The 19997-nt window shown below is 38.2% G+C and overlaps 1 protein-coding gene across 1 annotated transcript in view; it reads right to left on the bottom strand.

The window, feature by feature from the left end:
- Positions 1–19997, bottom strand: part of NUDCD1 (NudC domain containing 1) — a 68982-nt gene that overhangs the window by 3240 nt on the left and 45745 nt on the right. The window contains exons 8-9 of the mRNA XM_067467330.1: positions 15621–15746; positions 1980–2136 (exon numbers count right to left, since the gene is read on the bottom strand). Coding sequence (XP_067323431.1) covers positions 1980–2136; positions 15621–15746 — 283 coding nt within the window. The remainder of the gene's footprint in view (positions 1–1979; positions 2137–15620; positions 15747–19997) is intronic.

The raw sequence follows: 19997 nt of genomic DNA, 5'->3' as shown, positions 1-19997 counted from the left end.
CTCAACTGTGGGCTAAATGCAACAGTGAATCTCAATGAGTAAAGTCCAGGTGAATGAATAGTAATTTAGTAAATCAACATGAATCTATGTCCCAATGATTTAGTGGATTTAGTCCTGTTGGGACTAATGACTGGCAATTTATCCCTGTGTTTCCATTCTTAAGTCAATTATGCAAAATAAATAAATAAATAAATAAATAAATAAATAAAATCCAACGCATCAAGATACTATGACATTCTAGTACTGGCTTGGGCCACTAGAATTGGTTTGGATCTGTCACCTATTCCAGAGGGGAAAAAACACAGGTTAGTCAGGATCCAAAGAATCCTGTGTGTTTTGCTTGCTTTGAAATGTTTTATCTATTTCTAGGCTACTATTTTAATATGATGGTTAAATTTTACTGCTAAGTAGTAAAAATTTCAGAATTCTAATAAAACTTTCAAAATTTAATTATTATTTCATTATTGGCAATTTTTATGACAGAACCCATTAGGAACTGCCATTTATAATGAAATTTTGAAAGTTTTGTTAGAGTTCTGAAATTTTCACCACCAGAACTTTAGCAACACTATAGAAGCAAAGTACCAGTGCCTTCTAGTTTTGTATAGTTTAGAACCATTTAGAACCATGGATTGCCCATGGCTTATAACTATACCTGGGATTCTTTTTTGAAAATATTGCTTTTTAATGGAAAAACCAAATGTTATAGTCATGGTCAGGCTCTTTGTATTCAGACACAAAAAGTACTCCCATAAAGTGTCATGGACTAGTTGAAAGCTTCAATAAAGAAGAAACTGTCAGCTAAATGTGAATCTTCCACATCTTGACAAAATCTTTGCAATGACTTATGCTGAAGTGTGAAATCTTTCCCCCAAAAAACACTGGATGATAAAAGAAAATAAGCTTTAGAATCCCCTCTTTTGAACAATGAAATATTTTTAAAAGAAGAGTACTTAAGTTGTCCATTGCAAAGAAAAGGGTGATGAAAACATGTTAGGCCATGCACCTTCCTTATAATGTGTTTGATAAATAATACATACTAGTTAGCACAGCATTAGGACAGCCTGAAATATATCATGGGTTTCTTCAAAGAGTTTTAAGTTAAGAAAGTACCCTGAATTGTACTCTGGAACAGTTTATATCTACTGTGATGTAGTCTCCTCTAAATGTAGTCTTAGGGAAAATTGCGTTTTTCCTAAAGCTACAGAAACTGCTATCCACAAAACTAAACTCCACTTAGAATCATAGAATCTTAAGAGTTGGAAGAGGCAAATGGGTTATCTAGTCCAATCCCCTGCCATGCAAGAAAAGAACAATCATAATACCCCTAAAAGGTTGCCATCAAGCCTCTGTTTAAAAGCTTCCAAGGAAGGAGCTTCCACCACACTCCAAGGCAGTGAGTCCCAGTGTTGAACAGCTCTGACAGTCAGAAAGTTCTTTGTCATGTTCAGGTGGAACCTCCTTTCTTATAACTTGAAATCATTGCTGTAGGGCAGCAGAAAACAAGCCTGCTCCCTCTTCCTTATGAGAGCCTTTCATATATTTAAACATGGTAATCTTGTCTCCTCTCAACCTTTGATTCTGCATGCTAAACAGACCCAGCTCCTTAGGCCACTCCTCATAAGGTATCATCTCCAGATCTTTTATCGTTTTAGTCATTCTCTTCTGTACACCCTCCAGCTTGTCAATATCTCTCCTGAACTGGACACAGTATTCCAGGTGAAGTTTGACCAAAGCAGAATAAAGGCTCTATTACTTCACTTGATCTAGACACGATACTCCTTTTGATGCAGCCCAAAATACCATTGGCTTTTTAAGCTGTCGCTACCCTTCCTAATTTGGTGTTATCTGCAAACTTCATAAACATGCTCTCTACACTTTATCCAATTTTCATAAAGATGTTGAACAGAGCTGGGCCCAAGACAGAACCCTGCTAGTCACTTCTTTCCAGGTAATGCTACAAAGGCTTTCTTCCTTACCTAGTGCATTGAAAGTAGAAATGTGTTCCCATTTGTCCTGCTGTTCTGGACGCGGTTGCCACAGAAGTGCGTCAACATCATGACGTAGGCAGAAGCATGGCATTTCTTTAGGATCCACAATGATTGAGAAAAGATACTGATTGCTTCCAAGATTAACCTGTGGGATAAAAAACCCAATATCAATTCTAATTTTGTTATTATACCAACCACTAGTGGCATAATTTCCGCTTGGAACAAAAAATAAGAATGACAAATGGTCAAGCAAAGTCCAAGTCCAGACCTCTAAACTACTGTATTCATTATCACCAGTCTACCTGAGATCTGAATATTTATTAATTTATTTACAGTATTTATATTCCACCCTTCTCATCCCACAGGGGACTCAAGGTGGATTACAATGCACATATACATGGCAAACATTCAATGCCATTAGACATACAACATATATAGACAAACACAGAGACAATTTAACATTCCAGCTTTCTGGCTTCATGAGGGTATGCTCAATTCTAGCCACAAGGGAAGCTGCTACTTCACCATCCACTTGTGACACCAAATCCTTGATGGAGTACTTCCTCATTCCTACACATACTGCTGGAAGGTTTTATGGTGCCATAAATTAGTTAGATTAGCCTCTCCACATAAAGCGGTACCTAAACTTCCTACTTGACAGATGCAACTGTCTTTTGGGCTGCATAGGTCAACTGCAAGCTAGACTATTAATGGTAGGGAGGTCATTCCAACCTGGGCTGACTACTTGGCAGTACCGATTTAATGCAGATGGCTACTAACTAGCTGTACCACAACCTGGTTCTGAAATCTGAATGATTTACACTTAGAAATGTTTTGATGTGAGATTTTAATACTGCATCTTTATGGTTTTGTGTTAGTCTAATTACTATCTTCATGATCCAGTAGAGCAGGGATCCTCAAACTTTTTAAACAGAGGGCCAGGTCGCAGTCCCTCAAACTGTTGGAGGGCCGGATTATAATTAAAAAAAAAAAAACATGAATGAATTCCTATGCACACTGCACATATTTTATTTGTAGTGCAAAAACACTTTAAAACAATACAATAAAATGAAGAACAATTTTAACAAATATAAACATATTAGTATTTCAATGGGAATTGTGGGACTCCTTTTGGCTGATACGATAGGATTATTGTTGTTGTGTGCTTTCAAGTTGTTTCAGACTTAGGTTGACCCTGACCGAGGGCCGGGTAAATGACTTTGGAAGTTTGTGGATTCCTGGAGTAGAGCCTAGGAAACATATGTTCAAACCCACACTTGGCAATCAAATGACCATGAGGTAAGCATTATTTCTCTACATATTTCACTTCACTTGCTTGTTTCGAAGAAATACACACACACACTTGTCCAAGCTCTTTAGGATATTGGTGAAAAAAATACTAATTTAGTAATCATTAATCATTTACACACTTTCATTATTTTCTAACACTTTTGTTGTATCTTTTTGGTCTGCACCTTATAAAGCTCAACAAGTGATCCTGGGCTATTCACTCTCTCTTCGACAATACACTCTCCCTTTGCTAAAAGCTATTTTGCAGGTTTAATGGGAAGATCAAGGGAGGGGCAGAACTAGGTATTATCGAACTAAATGTGGGATATAGGCTGAACAACTCTTCTGAAGTGGTTTTTTAAAATCACAACACTTTATAGAAAAAATAATTGTTCTTCTTTGAGGTCAGTTTGGCTTTTACTGACAACTCAATGAATGAGAAACCTCCAAGAGCCCTAGTTATCAAGAGCCCTCTCAGCCCTTGGAAACTCATGGCCGTGACTTCCTTGATTGAGTCAAGCTATCTGTAATGAGGTTTTCTTCTTTTCCTCCTGCCTTTCACTTTACTGAGAATTACTCTCTCTCCCATCAAGTCATGTCATTTCATGATGTGCCCAAAGCACAGTAGTCTCAATTTAGTCATTTTCCCCCCTTCTAGTGGGAGTTCAGGCTTGATTTGTTCTAGGACTCATTTATTTGTCTTCTTTTTTAAGCCGTCCATAGTATTCACAGAAATTGAATTCCAGTATCAGATTGCAAATGAGTTCAATCTTTTCATTATTTTGTTCTGGATCTTGCACAGAAAGAATGCAAAAAGATGAGAAAAGGCCGAGACTGAAAACAATTACAAGTACAAATCTGTTAATCTCTTTGTCCTTTTTAAACAAATATACTTCCCTTTGATTCTGGAGAAATAAAAATACTTTTGTTGTTTATTCGTTCAGTTGCTTTTGACTCTTTGTGACCTCATGGACCAGCCCACACCAGCTCCTTAAAGTCAAGCCAGTCACTTCAAGGATACCATCCATCCATCTTGGCCTTGGTTGGCCCCTCTTCCTTTTTCCTTTATTTTCCCCAGCATCATTGCCTTCTCCAAGCTTTCCTGTCTTCTCATTATGTGGCTAAAATACTTCATCTTCGCTTCTAATATCCTTCCCTCCAGTGGGCATTCGGGCTTTACTTCCTGGAGTATGGACTGGTTTGATCTTCTTGTGGTCCAAGGCACTCTCAGAATTTTCCTCCAGCACCACAGTTAAAAAGTGTCTATCTTCCTTAACTCAGCCTTCCTTATGGTCCAGCTCTCACATCCATAGGTTGCTACAGGGAGTACCACTGCTTTAACTATGTAGATCTTAATAATAGAAATACCATTATTTCTTTAAAAAAACACTTTATTTAAAAGAGAAAAGTTACTGACATGTACATTACTTGGGGACAAAAATGAGTTATTTTAGGAGTCAGTACACAGTGTATATATTGATCTGACTTTCATTGTAAGCTATAGATAGATCAGTCCGAAGATGCCTCTTCCATCACATACTCAACTCCTGATCTGTGGAGAGTATGCACCTATTTTTGTGATTCACCACAACTGACTGTGGCTAGGTTGGAAAGACTATGTGAAAAAAAGTACACTTGTCCCTCCACATTTGCGGTTTAACTTTTACAGATTTGATTATTCATATATTTGATAAAAATGTTGTCTCCAGGAACCTCTAGGTCCCCCGGTATGATTCTATGTTCAATATGTCCGCTGGTCATGCTGGAAGACCTAGAGATTTCTAGAGAGGATCCCTTTCTAGAATTCTTTATGTTTTCAAGTACGATTCTATGGTTATTCTGAAGCAGAAGGCTGGAAAACCTAGAAACCTGTAGAGAAGTGTTCTCTCAAAAGAAAAGCAATTTCTTTATTCATGGTTTTTCACTTTTGGGGATGGGGTTTCTGTATGCTTAACCCCAGTTAATATAGAATGTGTTTTAAAAAATCTTATCAGAAAGGTTAAAAAAACAGTCTAATCCAATAGAATGTTCCCAGATGGCTAAGATCTGGAAGATAGAAAGCTCTTTTCGGAAAGAACTGAAGCAGAATGGAGGTAGGAAGTAGGGAGAAAAGTTGGTTCACCTTCTTATGATGGAGTAATTGTTGACAAACAAAGCCATTCTGAAAAGGAAAGTTGGAGGACCTACATGTATAACTCAAGGAAAGACTGCCCTGCATATTCCAGAAAGGCAATGTTTCCCTTTTAGATCTGCTCTTCCTTAGACAAAAGTTTGGCAAAATTAGGAACCACAAATGTCTAATAATGGGGTTGCACATCCAGTGCACTCTGAAGTTTCAGAAAAACCCAGCAGTATTTGAAGGGATGCATTGAACAGAGCTACTTCTCCACAACACAGCTGTTGCGATAAACATTTTCTCCATATTCTGTGCATGAATTTATTTGTTTTGAGATCTATATCCCATCAGATGGTCCTACTAAACCCTGAGGGCAGCTCATAACTAAAGGCACAGTAAGAATAGAAGGATTAAAGCTAGAGATCTGATCAGAAAGGCACAGAGCAGCATAGAAACAGTTGGTAAGAGAACTGCAAAATAAAAATTTGTATGCTGGAAAAAGAAAGTTTATCTGATTTCCTAAGGATAAACAGCACAGCAAATCTGCTAAGAATCTTTGCAGGAAAAAATGACACAAGAAATGACACAACATCAGATACTCAGTAGGGTCTTATAGGGAGCTGACTTACTATACACTACACCACAAATGTAGTGACTTACTATACACTACATTTGCAAAATGGCTTTTTAGTCACATACACCGACCACATACATGCACTAAGCCAATATTTGGTATAAAGATTGTGTATTGAAACGCTACCCCTAGATATTTATGCTACTCTAAAGCCATTTTAAGATCTTGGACATTGTGTATGTAATGTAAACTCTAGGCTACACAATGCTTTAAATGCCATTTTTGCATTAAATTTTGCAATTGTCTCTTAAACTAAGATTTATTTTTTTCTTTCAATTGATGATTCTTGAGGTTTGAGTGTATGTGTGTGTGTCAGGAGCGACATGAGGAACTGCAAGTCGCTAGTGGTGGGAAAGAATTTGCTGTCTGTAAGGGCATTGCCCAGGGGATGCCCAGATGTTTTATCATTCTATGGGAGGCTTTTCTCATTTCTCTGCATGAGAAGCTGGTGCTGACAGATGGGAGCTCACCCCCTTCCCCGAATTCGAACCATTGCTGGCACAAGTGTTTGACCCATTGCGCCACCGGGGGGCCCTATCCTTGAGATGAAATTACCATGTGGAACCACAGTAAAAGTAAAGGTTTCCCCCTGACATTAAGTCCAGTCGTGTCCAACTCTGAGGGTTGGTGCTCATCTTCATTTCTAAGCCAAAGAGCCGGCGTTGTCAGTAGACACCTCCAAGGTCATGTAGCCAGCATGACTGCATGGAGCACCATTACCTTCCCACTGGAGCAGTACCTATTGATCTACTCACATTTGCATGTTTTCAAACTTCCAGGTTGGCAGAAGCTGGGACTAACAGCGGGAGCTCACTCCACTCCCCGGATTTGGACCTGTGACCTTTTGGTCAGCAAGTTCAGCATCCAAAGTTCTGTGTTTTCTCTTGCAAATAATGTCCTGTATATTGAGCTATTAAGCATTATAATCAATATATTTAATTATCTGTATTGGTTGATCCTTATGGGGGATTGATTGGACTGAGTAGAAAAAAATGGATTTTAAACTTAGAATACAAGTAATCCTAACAATATTAACAACCGTTTTTTATGGGTACCTTTTCCAGTAGAATGCACTTTTTTCCAAGAAGAAACATTACTGGTAATATTGCCTGGAACGTACTTAAACATGGGTCTAATTCAAAGGCTTCCCAAGAACCATATTCACAAATTACAAAGAGTTTTTTCTTCCTTATCTGAAAGTCTACTCAAAAAATATGGCAAATATATTACAAAATCAATATAAGTAAAAGAGAACAGGAGTGATACCAATAGAAATGTATGACTTGGGCTGCAGATAGACAAGGCAGTGCAAAGTGATGGGAAAGAAAGAAGGGGCACGTCATTAGGGATGGAGGAAGAAAAGATCATCATCCCACAGGGAAAGACAGGTCCCTTTGCAATTGGAATGTATCCACTGAAATATTTGTCTTCAACTAAAGAACAGATGTTTAATGAGGCAGAAAATGTTCAAGCTAGCCAGCAAATACACAGTCATACACTGGAGATTTCAGCCTATTTTTGAGACGGGGGAAAAATTGGAAGCAATCAATATGAATGCATTGATCACCATGAAAGGAGGAAAAACATTAACAGCTACTAATGAGAGCAATTTCCCTTCATCTCTGAGTAAATGGGTATATCTTTGTGAATATTTCCCCTTGGACAACATCAAATGATACCACAGTGACCTTGTGACTCAAAAGGAAAGCCAAGTATAAATGAGTAAAAATATCTTTCTAGTTAAGATCAAATAATTACACATAGGCACAGTTTTGCTATTTGGCACATCAATTAAAGATCAAATAAATTCAATCATGCTTATACTCTATTTTAGGAAAGATATCTGTTTTAAAAGAATGGTAACAAATTAAATAGAGACACACTTCACTGAATTGCTAACTGGCATCAACAATAGGTAACAGCATAATTGTGGTTATGTACGCTTATTGCATTCAACAGAGAAGCCATGAGTCAAGGACATGTGACTGAACCACATTAAAAGTTTCAATCTTTGCTTTTGTTTGGCTTGTTTGTTAACAATTTCAAAATATAATATGAAATGCTTTAACCTTTATCACACACATCTTTCTATTCCACTACAATGGAATACCTCATTGAACAACATCAATATCATGCCACTTTTCATTAGTGCAATTGAGCCAATTCACCAATCCATTGTCCTATGGTCATAGTTCTGTAAAGCCTAACTCAGCCTTCCCACAATACTGTTGGACCTTAATTTTTAATAATAATAATAATAATAATAATCATCATCATCATCATCATCATCATCGTCATCTTTATTTCACAGAATCAAAGAGTTGGAAGAGACCTCATGGGCCATCCAGTCCAACCCCCTGCCAAGAAGCAGGAATACTGCATTCAATTCACCTCTGACAGATGGCCATCCAGCCTCTGTTTATACCCCGCCACCATCTCCCCGGTGAGGACTCGGGGCAGCTTACATGAGGCCAAGCCCTACAACGCAATACAATAAAAGAAGTCAAAAACAAACAATAGCATAATAAATTACATAAAACATAAAAATACAGCAAACAATATAAAATTAAAATAAAATCATTCATAACACAGTAACAGTGAGTGGGCCACATGTACAGAATAAAATACTAAAGCTAAGAGCTAAAAACACGGGGTGAGATAGGGATGGGGCAGATTATTTGTGAGGGAGAAACTCTTCGGAAGTGAGGTCGAGAAGGTTCTTTCATACAGGAGAGGAGGAGGTGTACTCTAAGGACAAACATTGAGGGGTAGCAGCAATATAAAATTGTATGGTTAATCACCAAAAATAAAATATTCTTTTTAGAATAATTGTTCAATTTCATCAGTTTTTACAAAAAGGCAATTTTTTTTTCATGTCAGGAGCGACTTGAGAAATTGCAAGTTGTTTCTGGTGTGCGAGAATTAACTGATGTTTTACTATCCTTGTGGGAGACTTCTCTTGTGTCCCTGCATGAGGAGCTGGAGCTGAGAGAGGGAGCTCAACCCACTCCCCCCAGAAAACAGCCAGTTTGGGAATAGTAAGGGGGAAGGATAGAACTAGAGAATCCCTCATCCTGACATTACTTTATTGCTGAAATGCTAGCACAGAAGAGGAAGAGATCCATTACACCAAGGTGTGTGATGTGAGTGTTGTGGGATTAGGAGCTCTTGGTGGGTTTTACTCATTAATAGCTAAGGATGTAAGAATCACGGGGAAAGAGGAAGATAGACTGATAGTGGAATGAACATGGTGTCATGTAATAGGGACAGTCACTAAGGTGTGCCAGTTTGTTTGCCTTATGTGATAAAGTCCAGGGACCATGTCTATGTAACAATAATACATAATATTCTGCATTTGTGTGGGTTTTTTTTTAATCTGAGGAGCACTCACAGTATAAACTGCTATTTCAGGAGATCTAAGCTTCAGTAAAGTTTTGGGATGGCAAATTTTTATTTCATTCAGCTAATAAAGGTTGTCTGTCAAAACTTTGTTTTTGTATATATATTTTTCCTAACACCAACCTCGATTGGCAAGAGCAAATTGGGTAAACATTGGGGGATGTGCTAAGGGAAAGAGAGCCAGTTTTGAAGATAGCTTCCTCCTTTAACTAGACTGCCAATGCTTAATGCTAAAAAGACTGTCCTGTTTTGTTTAATTTAGGTCCTAAAATGAGCGGTGATTTCAAGTATCTAGCAGGTCATGACAAATGAGTTTATAATTGTATGTCATGACCTTGCAAGTGCCTGAGAGCTTTATTGTTTATGAAAGCCCAGATTTTTAATTGACACTTTCCTGGGCTGTAGGTCAAGCGGGGGGGGGGGGGGGGGGGGGAATAAACAGTAACATCAAATCTGAAAAAACACTTTGGAGAAGTGTGTGCATTCAAAATGGCTGTAGGATTCTCAGTGTTTATATGTGTGAAAAATACATGGAGAGAGAAAGCTGCCAGATATATAAGCTGGGTTCAGAAAAGGCAGAGGAACAAGAGACCACATCGCCAATACCCACTGGATAATGGAGGAAGGTAGGGAGTTTCAGATGATTATTGATTATTCTAAAACCTTTGACTGTATGGATCATAATAAATTGTGGCAAGTTCTTGGTGGTATGGGGATACCAAATCACCTTGTCTGTCTCCTGAGGAATCTGTATAAGGACCAAGTAGCAACAGTAAGAACAGACCACAGAACAACAGACTGGTTCAAGATTGAGAAAGAAGTACGGTAGGGATGTATACTCTCACCCTACCTACTTAAGTTGTATGAAGAACACATCATGCAATGTGCGGGGTTTGCCGAATCCAAGGCTGGAGTTAAAATTGCTGGAAGAAACATTAACAACCTTAGATATGCAGATGATACCACTTTGCTGGCTGAAAGTGAGGAGGAGCTGAGGAGCCTGATAACCAAGGTGAAAGAAAGTGCAAAAACTGGGTTGCAGTTAAACATAAAAAAAACAAGATTATGGCAATCAGACTGATTGATAATTGGAAAATAGAGGGAGAAAACATGGAGGCAGTGACAGACTTTGTATTTCTAGGTGTGAAGATTACTGCAGACGCAGACTGCAGTCAGGAAATCAGACAACGTTTAATTCTTCGGTAGAGAGCAATGAACAATTTTGATAAAATAGTGAAGAGTAGAGACATCACACTGGCAACCAAGATCCACATAGTTAAAGCAATGGTATTCCTAATAGTATCCTATGCATGTGAGAGCTAAACCATAAGGAAGGCTGAGCGAAGGAAGATAGACGTTTTTGAACTGTGCTGTTGAAGGAAAATTCTGAGAGTGCCTTGGACTGCAAGAAGATCCAATCAGTCCATCCTCCAAGAAAAAAGCCCGACTGCTCACTGGAGGGAAGGATATTAGAGGAGAAGACATAATGAGAAGACATGAAAGCTTGGGGAAGATAATGATGCTGGGAAAAAGGGAAGGAAAAAGGAAGAGGGGCCGACCAAGGGCAAGACGGATGAATGGTATCCTTGAAGTGGCTGGCTTCACCTTGAAGGAGCTGGGGGATGGCCACAGTGAACAGGGAGCTCTGGTGTGAGCTGGTCCATGAGGTCATAAAGAGTTGGAAGTAACTGAATGAATGAACAAAAAATATGTGCGAAGAGGAAATGAGTTAAGATATGATGGGAAATAAGAATTTTAAATCTTACTCGTGTGTGTGTGTCTGTGTGTGTGTTTGTAGCTTCTCTAAATCCCCCTTTCCTTTCAGGTTTATCTACATCTGTAGAAAAATGTTCAACTCATGGTGCACCATAATGGCTCCAAATGCTATAAATCCAAAAAAAAGGGGAAAAAAGGAGGAGATTTTCATTTTGTTATTGATCTTGGCTGGGTGATCAAAATAATCCAGATGTGACAATGCAAATAAAAATGTCTTACATAAAGACTCCATAAGTGTATGTATCAGGGATACAGACAGCAGGGACTCAGAATAATTTGCAAGATTTATCCACCTGCCAGTGGATTGATAGAGTTTGGAACTTTGCACAGCTGGAGAGGTGGACTTTTAAACTATGGCTTGTTACATTGGCGAAAAGAAAAAAAGGAAGGTTATGTAAATTCTGTATATGACCCAACATCCAATGATACACTGTTCTGTAAGCTTTCACAGAGAACATTTTTGGATATTAACCAGAGTTGTTTGTTACCTAGTTTTCCTCACAACTGTTTTTTTTAAAAAAATCATGAAATGTTGCCCAAAGGAGTGAGGAGGGAGAGGAAGAGATAGTTTACTATGATTCTCTGTAAAAATATGGTATGTTTATAATTAATTCCACAGTTATCTCCCAGAATGCATGCTGTGAAATATTAAAATGGACTACCACCAAAAGACGTTATAACAGTAAATGAAAATCTTTTGATACCAGGATATTTTTGAACTTCCATAATAACTTTTCACTGGCTATATTGGCTAGGCCTTGTGCAACTTGACAACCAAAACATCTGAAATGCCACAGGATTCTCCATGTCTGCAGAATTATCATTATTTTTTGCCTTTTGATTGAGATTAAAAGTGTCAGGCTTTTGCCATATCTTCAAAGAAAGCTGGAATATATTGTCGAAGGCTTTCATGGATGGAATCACTGGGTTGTTGTAGGGTTTTTTGGGGGGCTATATGGCCATGTTCTAGAGGCATTCTCTCCTGACGTTTCGCCTGCATCTATGGCAAGCATCCTCACAGGTAGTGAGGTCACTACCTCTGAGGATGCTTGCCATAGATGCAGGCGAAACATCAGGACAGAATGCCTCTAGAACATGGCCATATAGCCCGAAAAAACCTACAACAACCCAAAGCTGGAATAGTTTGTAAAATTCAAAGACTAACAAAAACACCCAAATTCTTTATGTTAACACTAGGACAAAGTGAACTAATCATTTAAAAAATCCTTAAAGATGCCTCTTGGAGATAAAATATGTGGCATGTAATGTCTCAACCCTATCCCCTTTAAACCCGAAAATACAAAATAAAACAAACCATTTGCATTGAGCTTATCTATCAGGAACCCCTGGTGGTGCAATGGGTTAAACTCTTGTGCGGCTGAACTGTTGACCGAAAGGTTGGTGGTTCTAATCTGGGGGGTGGGATGAGCTCCTGTCTGTCAGCTCCAGCTTTCCATGCAGGAACATTAGAGAAGCCTCCCACAGGATGCTAAAACATCTGGGTGTCCCCTGGGCAACGTCCTTGCAGACGACCAATTCCCTCACACCAGAAGTGACTTAAAGTTTCTCAAGTCGCTCCTGACATGGAAAAAAAAACTAGTTGCTAAATGGCAACTATTTGATCCTAGTGCAAAAAGAGCTCGCTTCTTTTATGAACATGCAATTGCTGCATGTTATCTATTTGAAAGTCTTTCTGTTTCTGTTGCAGTTAATATTATTTGTATAGAATGTTTTTCACAACGATAAATAGAAGCAACATTTTAGCTGAGATGCCATCAAGAAGAGATGCTCGTCTCACACATAATTACTAAATAAACAAAACAGAAACATAAAATGGTAAAGACTAAAATTGCACAAGGATGCTTTTGGTTTGGGAAAGAGAGAAGTCGACTTGCAGAAAGCAAGTGTAGAATATTCCATTCAGAAAACGGTGGACCTAACAGCTCACAAGGGCTCTGATTGCATGGAAGCAGCTTGTTTCTGAAGTAGGAGCGTGTTCAAGCACAGTACTAACCTTGGTTACAAATGAGCCACTTTCAATCAAGAAAAAAAGGGGGAAGTCTTCTTAAGTGGCGCTAAATTGAATTAAAAACAGATGGTTTGGCTCATGTCTTGGGACTGCTGTGGGCAGATAAAATATTAATGAAAGGATACAAGTTCCTATTGGCCAAGCTGTACAGGAACAGCTCCAGAAAGGCAACACTTCATAAAAATGAAATAGCATCTTACAGTTCCCTACTGCTTTTTCCCTACTGTTTGACAATGAGCTGAAAAATACGACAAGGGGTGTTTGATGTGATATTAGGACATTTCTTTGTCCAGAGGCAAATACCCATGCGAGATCTGAAACATAAAGCCCTTGATTTACATTTGATTTATATGTCATTTATTTCAACCTTTGTATATTGCCTTTTAGGGCGACTGTTCAAAGACAGCTCACAGCAAACCAAAACCATAAAATTAATCACCACACAGCTCAAAACTATAGCAGTAAGACATCCCAAAAATACTGCCACAGAGGCAGTTCAAAACAATACCAACACTACATGTATTAACAAATGCAGCTTAAAAATATGATATTAAAGATACCAAAATATATATCTGCTAAAGCAAAGCGCATTAAAATTCTAATTAAAAACACTGTGACACAGAAATCCCTTTAAATTATTGTTTTGTTTTTAAGAACCATACTCTGTCTAGAAGGCACATTCTATACAATATGAAACCATAAGCTGGAAGGACCTATTCTGTGTGCTTAAGTGAAACTTGATACAAGCATATCCCAAGCTATTCTTCAAACTTCTAAACCCTATCTTTGAACTTTACAGTGACAACATAGGTAAAGGTAAAGGTTTCCCCTGACATTAAGTCCAGTTGTGTCCGTCTCTGGGGGGTGGTGCTCATCTCCATATATATGACAACACACACACACACACACACACAACATATATAACATATCTCATATATGACAACATATAGCCCCAAAAAACGTTTAGGGTTCTTCTTGTTTCTCTCAAGCTCAGAGTCATGAAGAACTCGAAACTGGCCTTTCCAATGACCTTAAAGTACCTTAAAGCTGGGAACTTCAACCTTTGTGGAGAAAACAGTCCTATCAAAAATTGATGGCAAAAAGTCCTACAACAGATGATCAGATATTTAACCCATATTACCTCCACTTGTCTCAATATATTTCGGATTATTTCTTCTACTGTATGTATGCACCTTCTAGTGCTAAATAAACCCCTAAAACACTTGGCATTCAATGGCAGTCTCCCATTCTAATACTAACTGAACTAAGGTAAAGGTAAAGGTTTTCCCCTGACTTTAAGTCTAGTCGTGTCCGACTCTGGGGGTTGGTGCTCATCTCCATTTCTTAGTTGAAGAGCCAGTGTTGTCCATAGACACCTTCAAGGGTCATGTGGCCGGTATGACTGCATGATGAGTTGTTACCTTCCGACCGGAGCAGTACCTATTGATCTACTCACTTTTGCATGTTTTCAAACTGCTAGGTTGGCAGAAGCTGGGGCTAACAACAGGAGCTCACTCCTCTCTCTGGATTTGAACCATTGACCTTTTGGTCAGCAAGTTCAGCAGCTCTGTGATTTAACTAACTGAAGTACTAAGTTGATTCCACTTCTGAGATAAGATCTCATGACTTTAGAGTATTGTCACCACATGTGTTCAGTTGTTTTCATTGGCTCCCTGGAACTGCTAGATGGGAATAAGAGGTTCAGCAGCCATGTCCCAGCACCATCTAAACCTGTCCCTCCAGAAAGGACTGGAGTCACAATAAAACTATAGCTCTCAGTCTAACTCTCACCATTAGGAAACCATTATTTATGAACATGTTTCTTTTGTCCTATAGGGCCAGCCAACTAGAGAAAAACTCTGATGTGGATTCCTATCTTACCTCTATTCAATCATCAGAAAGAAAAGGAGGGTTTCCATTCATTTTGCTAAAAAAATTACATTCTAACCCCCACTCTTGCTGAGAGTCAGGAACAACTGCTTCATACCTTTCTCTGTAGGTGAAATGAAATATTAAAGAGAATGTATACTTCTTCTGATCCATCGGTACTGTTTCTGACCATGGGATTTCTCAGTGATGTTTAGCTCTACATGAAACTTTCAAATTAAGTCTATGTCCATCCTCCGATGGCCAACTGCAAATGCGTGGTAATGCAAGGTGAAGAAAAACACATTTTAAGAAACTGTGGAGTTCCACCTCTTGAGGAAGCATCTTCTTTAAATACATGCCCAGCATATCTTCTAAATTGACCCTTAAATAGCAAAAGGAGCCCTTTTCTCTGCCTGAAATGGATTTGAGTGATTTATCCATGGATTTCTTTGAATAGAGAAAGAACAAGAGATGACGAAGTTATTAAGGAGTTTAAAAATGTTCTCTTATACTTACCACATGAGTGACATTCAACGTATTACCATCAAATCTGCATAAACTTGTGCTGTCCTCAAGGAAAATGTCGCATTCTTCCAGCTCCTGGGCATTACATGGAGGATTCTCTTTGTTAGGATCGGGGTTCTGAAATGAGAAATTTAATATATTCAGATTTTGGGGCACTGCAAAACCTGCATAAAAACACAACTGAACAATAGAAGAATGACACAGCAAAGCCGTTATGATAGAAGAGCCATCTAAAATTGTTTTAAAATCTAGGTTGTACACCAAATATTTCAAAAATTAGGCCAAATAAGGCCATTCATCATTTTTGGAACAGGTCTAATTCAAAAGGAGGAAATACATTGTCCAGTAACCCTTCCCAGATTATGGCCGTTTCAGGTGGAGGAACAACTGCTAATCACATTAGCTACAAAAACAAACAAACACAGAGTATCTTAATTTAGGGATATTTTCTTGCTCCAGAGAATTCCAGTGCACCACTAAAATGTCTCATGTTAACAGGAGTGTTTCTGGAAGTAGAATCGAGGAGACACCATAATACCCAGACACCCAGAGCCAGGAAACACATGTGAACATGAGGCCAAACACTAGTCCTATAACTGGACACATAATGACAGGTATCCATTTGGACCTCCCATGCTCTGGAAGTCTCTAATGATAATTATGCCAACTGCTGTATGTTCAGCTATAGGAAAACTTCCCAGCGGCTCCCACCATTCTGCCACTAGCCAGGAAATTGACATGATGCGGGACACCTGGAGTGGAACCCAAATAGGGAAAAATATTATAGTTGTGCATGTTAAATTGTGTATTACACTCCTGAATCTTGGCTATGATTCTGGAAGTATGCCATGCTAATTCTCCACGTTGCAACTAGTTTTTAGATACTTCCAAGTCCAAAGGAAAAGTCACAACTGGAGAATAAGCTTCAAACACACTTCTTTCATCATACGGACTAGGAGCACAGATAAAATACTACTGCCAGTGAATCTCTGAATTTTCAAGAAGGGCCTTTTCTAGCAGCATGAATTATGGATTTCTAATGCAGAATATCCTGCATTTTAAACTACAATCCCATGCATTATTTAGTAGAAGGTGAGACAAATGACATGAAACCCAACTTTAGATTATCATATACATCACAGGTGGACAAACTATCTGGCTTGACTTGAGACTGTTGTACGCTTTGTCTTGCTGTTAGAGGCTTTGACAATGTATTTCCTACAAATGATTGGTTTAACCTACAGGTTGCTAGTAAAACTGAACCACTATGTCATGAAATGATATGTGACTAAAAGCTGTATTACCAACATGAAGTGTTTAGAAAGCTCTGCAACATGTGCTAGTGCAATAAGCAATGAATTAACAATGACTTCAATGAATGAATGTTTATATTCTTCAGTCTAAAATCAGTGGTTCCCAACCTATGGTCTTCCAGGTGTTTGGGTCTTCAACTCCCAGAAATCCCAGCCATCATACCAGCTGTTAAGAATTGTGGGAGCTGAAGTTCAAAACACCTGGAAGACCAAAGGTTGCAACCACTGGTCTAAACCCATATACTGAGTTACATGAAATGGGGTTGACAGTTATTTGCTTCAGCAAGACTCTTCGTGTAACAAAAAAGAACACAAGACAATCTTTTGTTTCTGCTCATAAAAAGAATATGAATGTGAATAAAAATCAATATGGTTTGTGTTGTTTACCACTTGCTATGCTCTTCTGAATATTCAAAGGTCACATGGTAACAGGCAATTACACTATCATTATTTGCTTGTACTTGTGTCAGTAAGTTTAAAGTAGAAATCTATGACAGATCCATTGTACCTGAAGTGAAAAAGATGGCGTGGGTGAATGCCATAATCAAATACAACCTTTAAAGTCATGTTTGAGAGTGCAAATCATGAGCTATGTCATCCTATGTATAATGGTGCTAATTGAAGGGTCTGCATTACACATGCAACTAATTTCCTCATTTTAATTTTACCAAATTATTTTCTTGTTTTTATTGCACAAATTTCTTTGGGCTCCAGGAGACTTACCACAGAATCTATATTTTTGCCTCTCGCTTGAACAAAATGCTGAAAGAATAGGTATTTTTAAGAGTAGAACTGCACCCCACCTTGAATTTGTATGGTATGATTCTACTGGAAGACAAAGGGTTTATTTTGACTACCTTGATTGGCCAAAAATAACTAGCAAACAGAAAATTTGGCATGATGTAGTTTTTTTTAATGTTGTGCTAGGAGACCACTGTTTGAATCCTGGCACAAATAATGAACATAGCCCATGGGAATGACTATGATCTAAAATACACAGCTCAGGAAGTTAAGTTTCTCACAGGATTTGAGGTTGGATGCACGTTAAAAGACATGCTGGTACTTCCTTGCACTAAGTTGTGTTTCCATCGATAACACTAGTCGCGATCAACTTTGCTGTATAGCTGCTACCCCCAAAGTAGAGGAGTTACCATGGGAAGCTTATTTGAGGATGAAAAAAAGGGCAAAACTTAGGAAATAATTTACATAAACCAAAACATCACATGAGATCAAACTAGCTATCCAACTAGCATCCCAACTCCTCACTGTGGTTTTCCGAAGTCAACACTGTTTCTTACAATCAATTGTATGAATTGCTATGCATGTGGAGAACAGAGCCAATAATTTTTCTAAGCCCCCTGCATGCTATCAGTTGATGTCTTGAGGCATGACCTTGTGAATCCACCATGTCCTGGGGTAATAGCCGGCTGTATCCTAAGATAATCACCATCATACTGTTCAGCTTTTTAAGTAAACTGTATTCTGCTTATTTCTTAAGTTGGCTGCAGCATAGGTAACTTTAAAAAAACATTCTGTTAAAAGTAAGCAACTCCACTGAATGCGCAAGGCATTAGAATTCAATATATATTTATGGCTTCAGGTCTGCACTCCCAAAAAACAATGTAATAACAAATCAAAAATTTAATTGGGTTGGGGTAAAGTGCAATTTGTAACTGTCATGGCCCCCTTTTCTTTGGCCTCCAATACTCACTCTCTCTCTCTCTCTCTCTCTCTCTCTCTCTCTCTCTCTCTCTATATATATATATATTCAAAAAAAGGACATTACAGTTTGCTGAAAAATTTCAGTACGAACCTACAAAATGCACTATAGCCTACAAACCACCAAGGTATTGTTGTTTTGAGCATTTGACTATGCCTCTGGATATTGAATACCTGTTTGTTTACGGTCCTAATTTAAAGTGCAACTTATCACCTACAAAGCCCTGAAAGGTTCGGGTCCTGCCTATCTTCGTGACCGCATCTTCCCCTATGAACTGGCACAGGCTTAGAAAAGGCAATGTAATTCTTTCTTTCTTTACTAAGGTGGACAAATCTCAAAGCTTTTTTTTCTGAAATAAATGCATGAAATAAATGCATACATATACACCAGCTTCTTCCAAAGTGCAACAATGTTGAACTTCATTTTTAATTTACAAATGTGGCATGGTAACATTGCTATGGATCTCAGAAGTTATCCCTTATGATATTTTTCACATGCTTTTCATTGTTGTTGATAATTATAGGAGACCAGTAGCAGATTTCAACAATATTTTGCATCCTGGATAGGTTGTATTAGATAAAAAAACAAGTGTTTTAAATTGAAATAATTGTAAATATGTTTTCATTATAAAAACCCTGACTTTCATTTAGTAGGAAACACTGACATTTTAAAAAACAGAATACTAGCCATGAAAGCCTTCGGCAACACATAAAATACCAGCAGTTTTCCCAGGAAGCTTTGAGGATACAATAAACGTCATTGTACAATAAAATGAAAGGTCTTGTAAAATTACAATTCCTATGATTCTTTAGCTTTGAGCCATGATAGTTGAAGTAGTGTCACACTGCATTCATTTTACAGTGTAGATGCAACCTGAATTCCAAGCAACTTCACTGGCACAGACAGGGCCTTCAGTGTGTACTTGGACAATCAAGTTCAAAGCAAATATTGTGCTTTGATATTCTGGGTTATATGCTGGCCCCTTAGTGACTGTTCTCAGGCTTTGGAAAACCCTTATTTCCTCCCTACTGCCTTCCCTGAGCCAGCAAAGTATTTTTTCATCTGGTAGTCTTCAGAGAAATGAAAAATTATTTAAAACTCTTTTTAAAATAGTGGTGTAAGGAAGCACTAATCCCACTAGATGCCACCAAAATTATGTAAAGAAGCACTAATCCCACAGCTTGTCAACAAAATTATGTGAGGAAGTATTAATCTTCTTTAAAGCCACTAATATTCTGTGAGGAACCTTCTTTTAGATATCAATTAAGCTGCCACCAATATGTTTAGAGACGCTGGTTTAGGTCTCTGTTTATCTTTAGTTGTGTTGTGAGGTGA

The sequence above is a fragment of the Anolis sagrei genome, chromosome 4, assembly GCF_037176765.1.
Source record: "Anolis sagrei isolate rAnoSag1 chromosome 4, rAnoSag1.mat, whole genome shotgun sequence".
Classification (NCBI taxonomy): Eukaryota; Metazoa; Chordata; class Lepidosauria; order Squamata; family Dactyloidae; genus Anolis; species Anolis sagrei.
The sequence above is the reverse complement of the archived record's forward strand: the minus strand, read 5'-3'. Positions and strand labels throughout refer to the sequence as shown.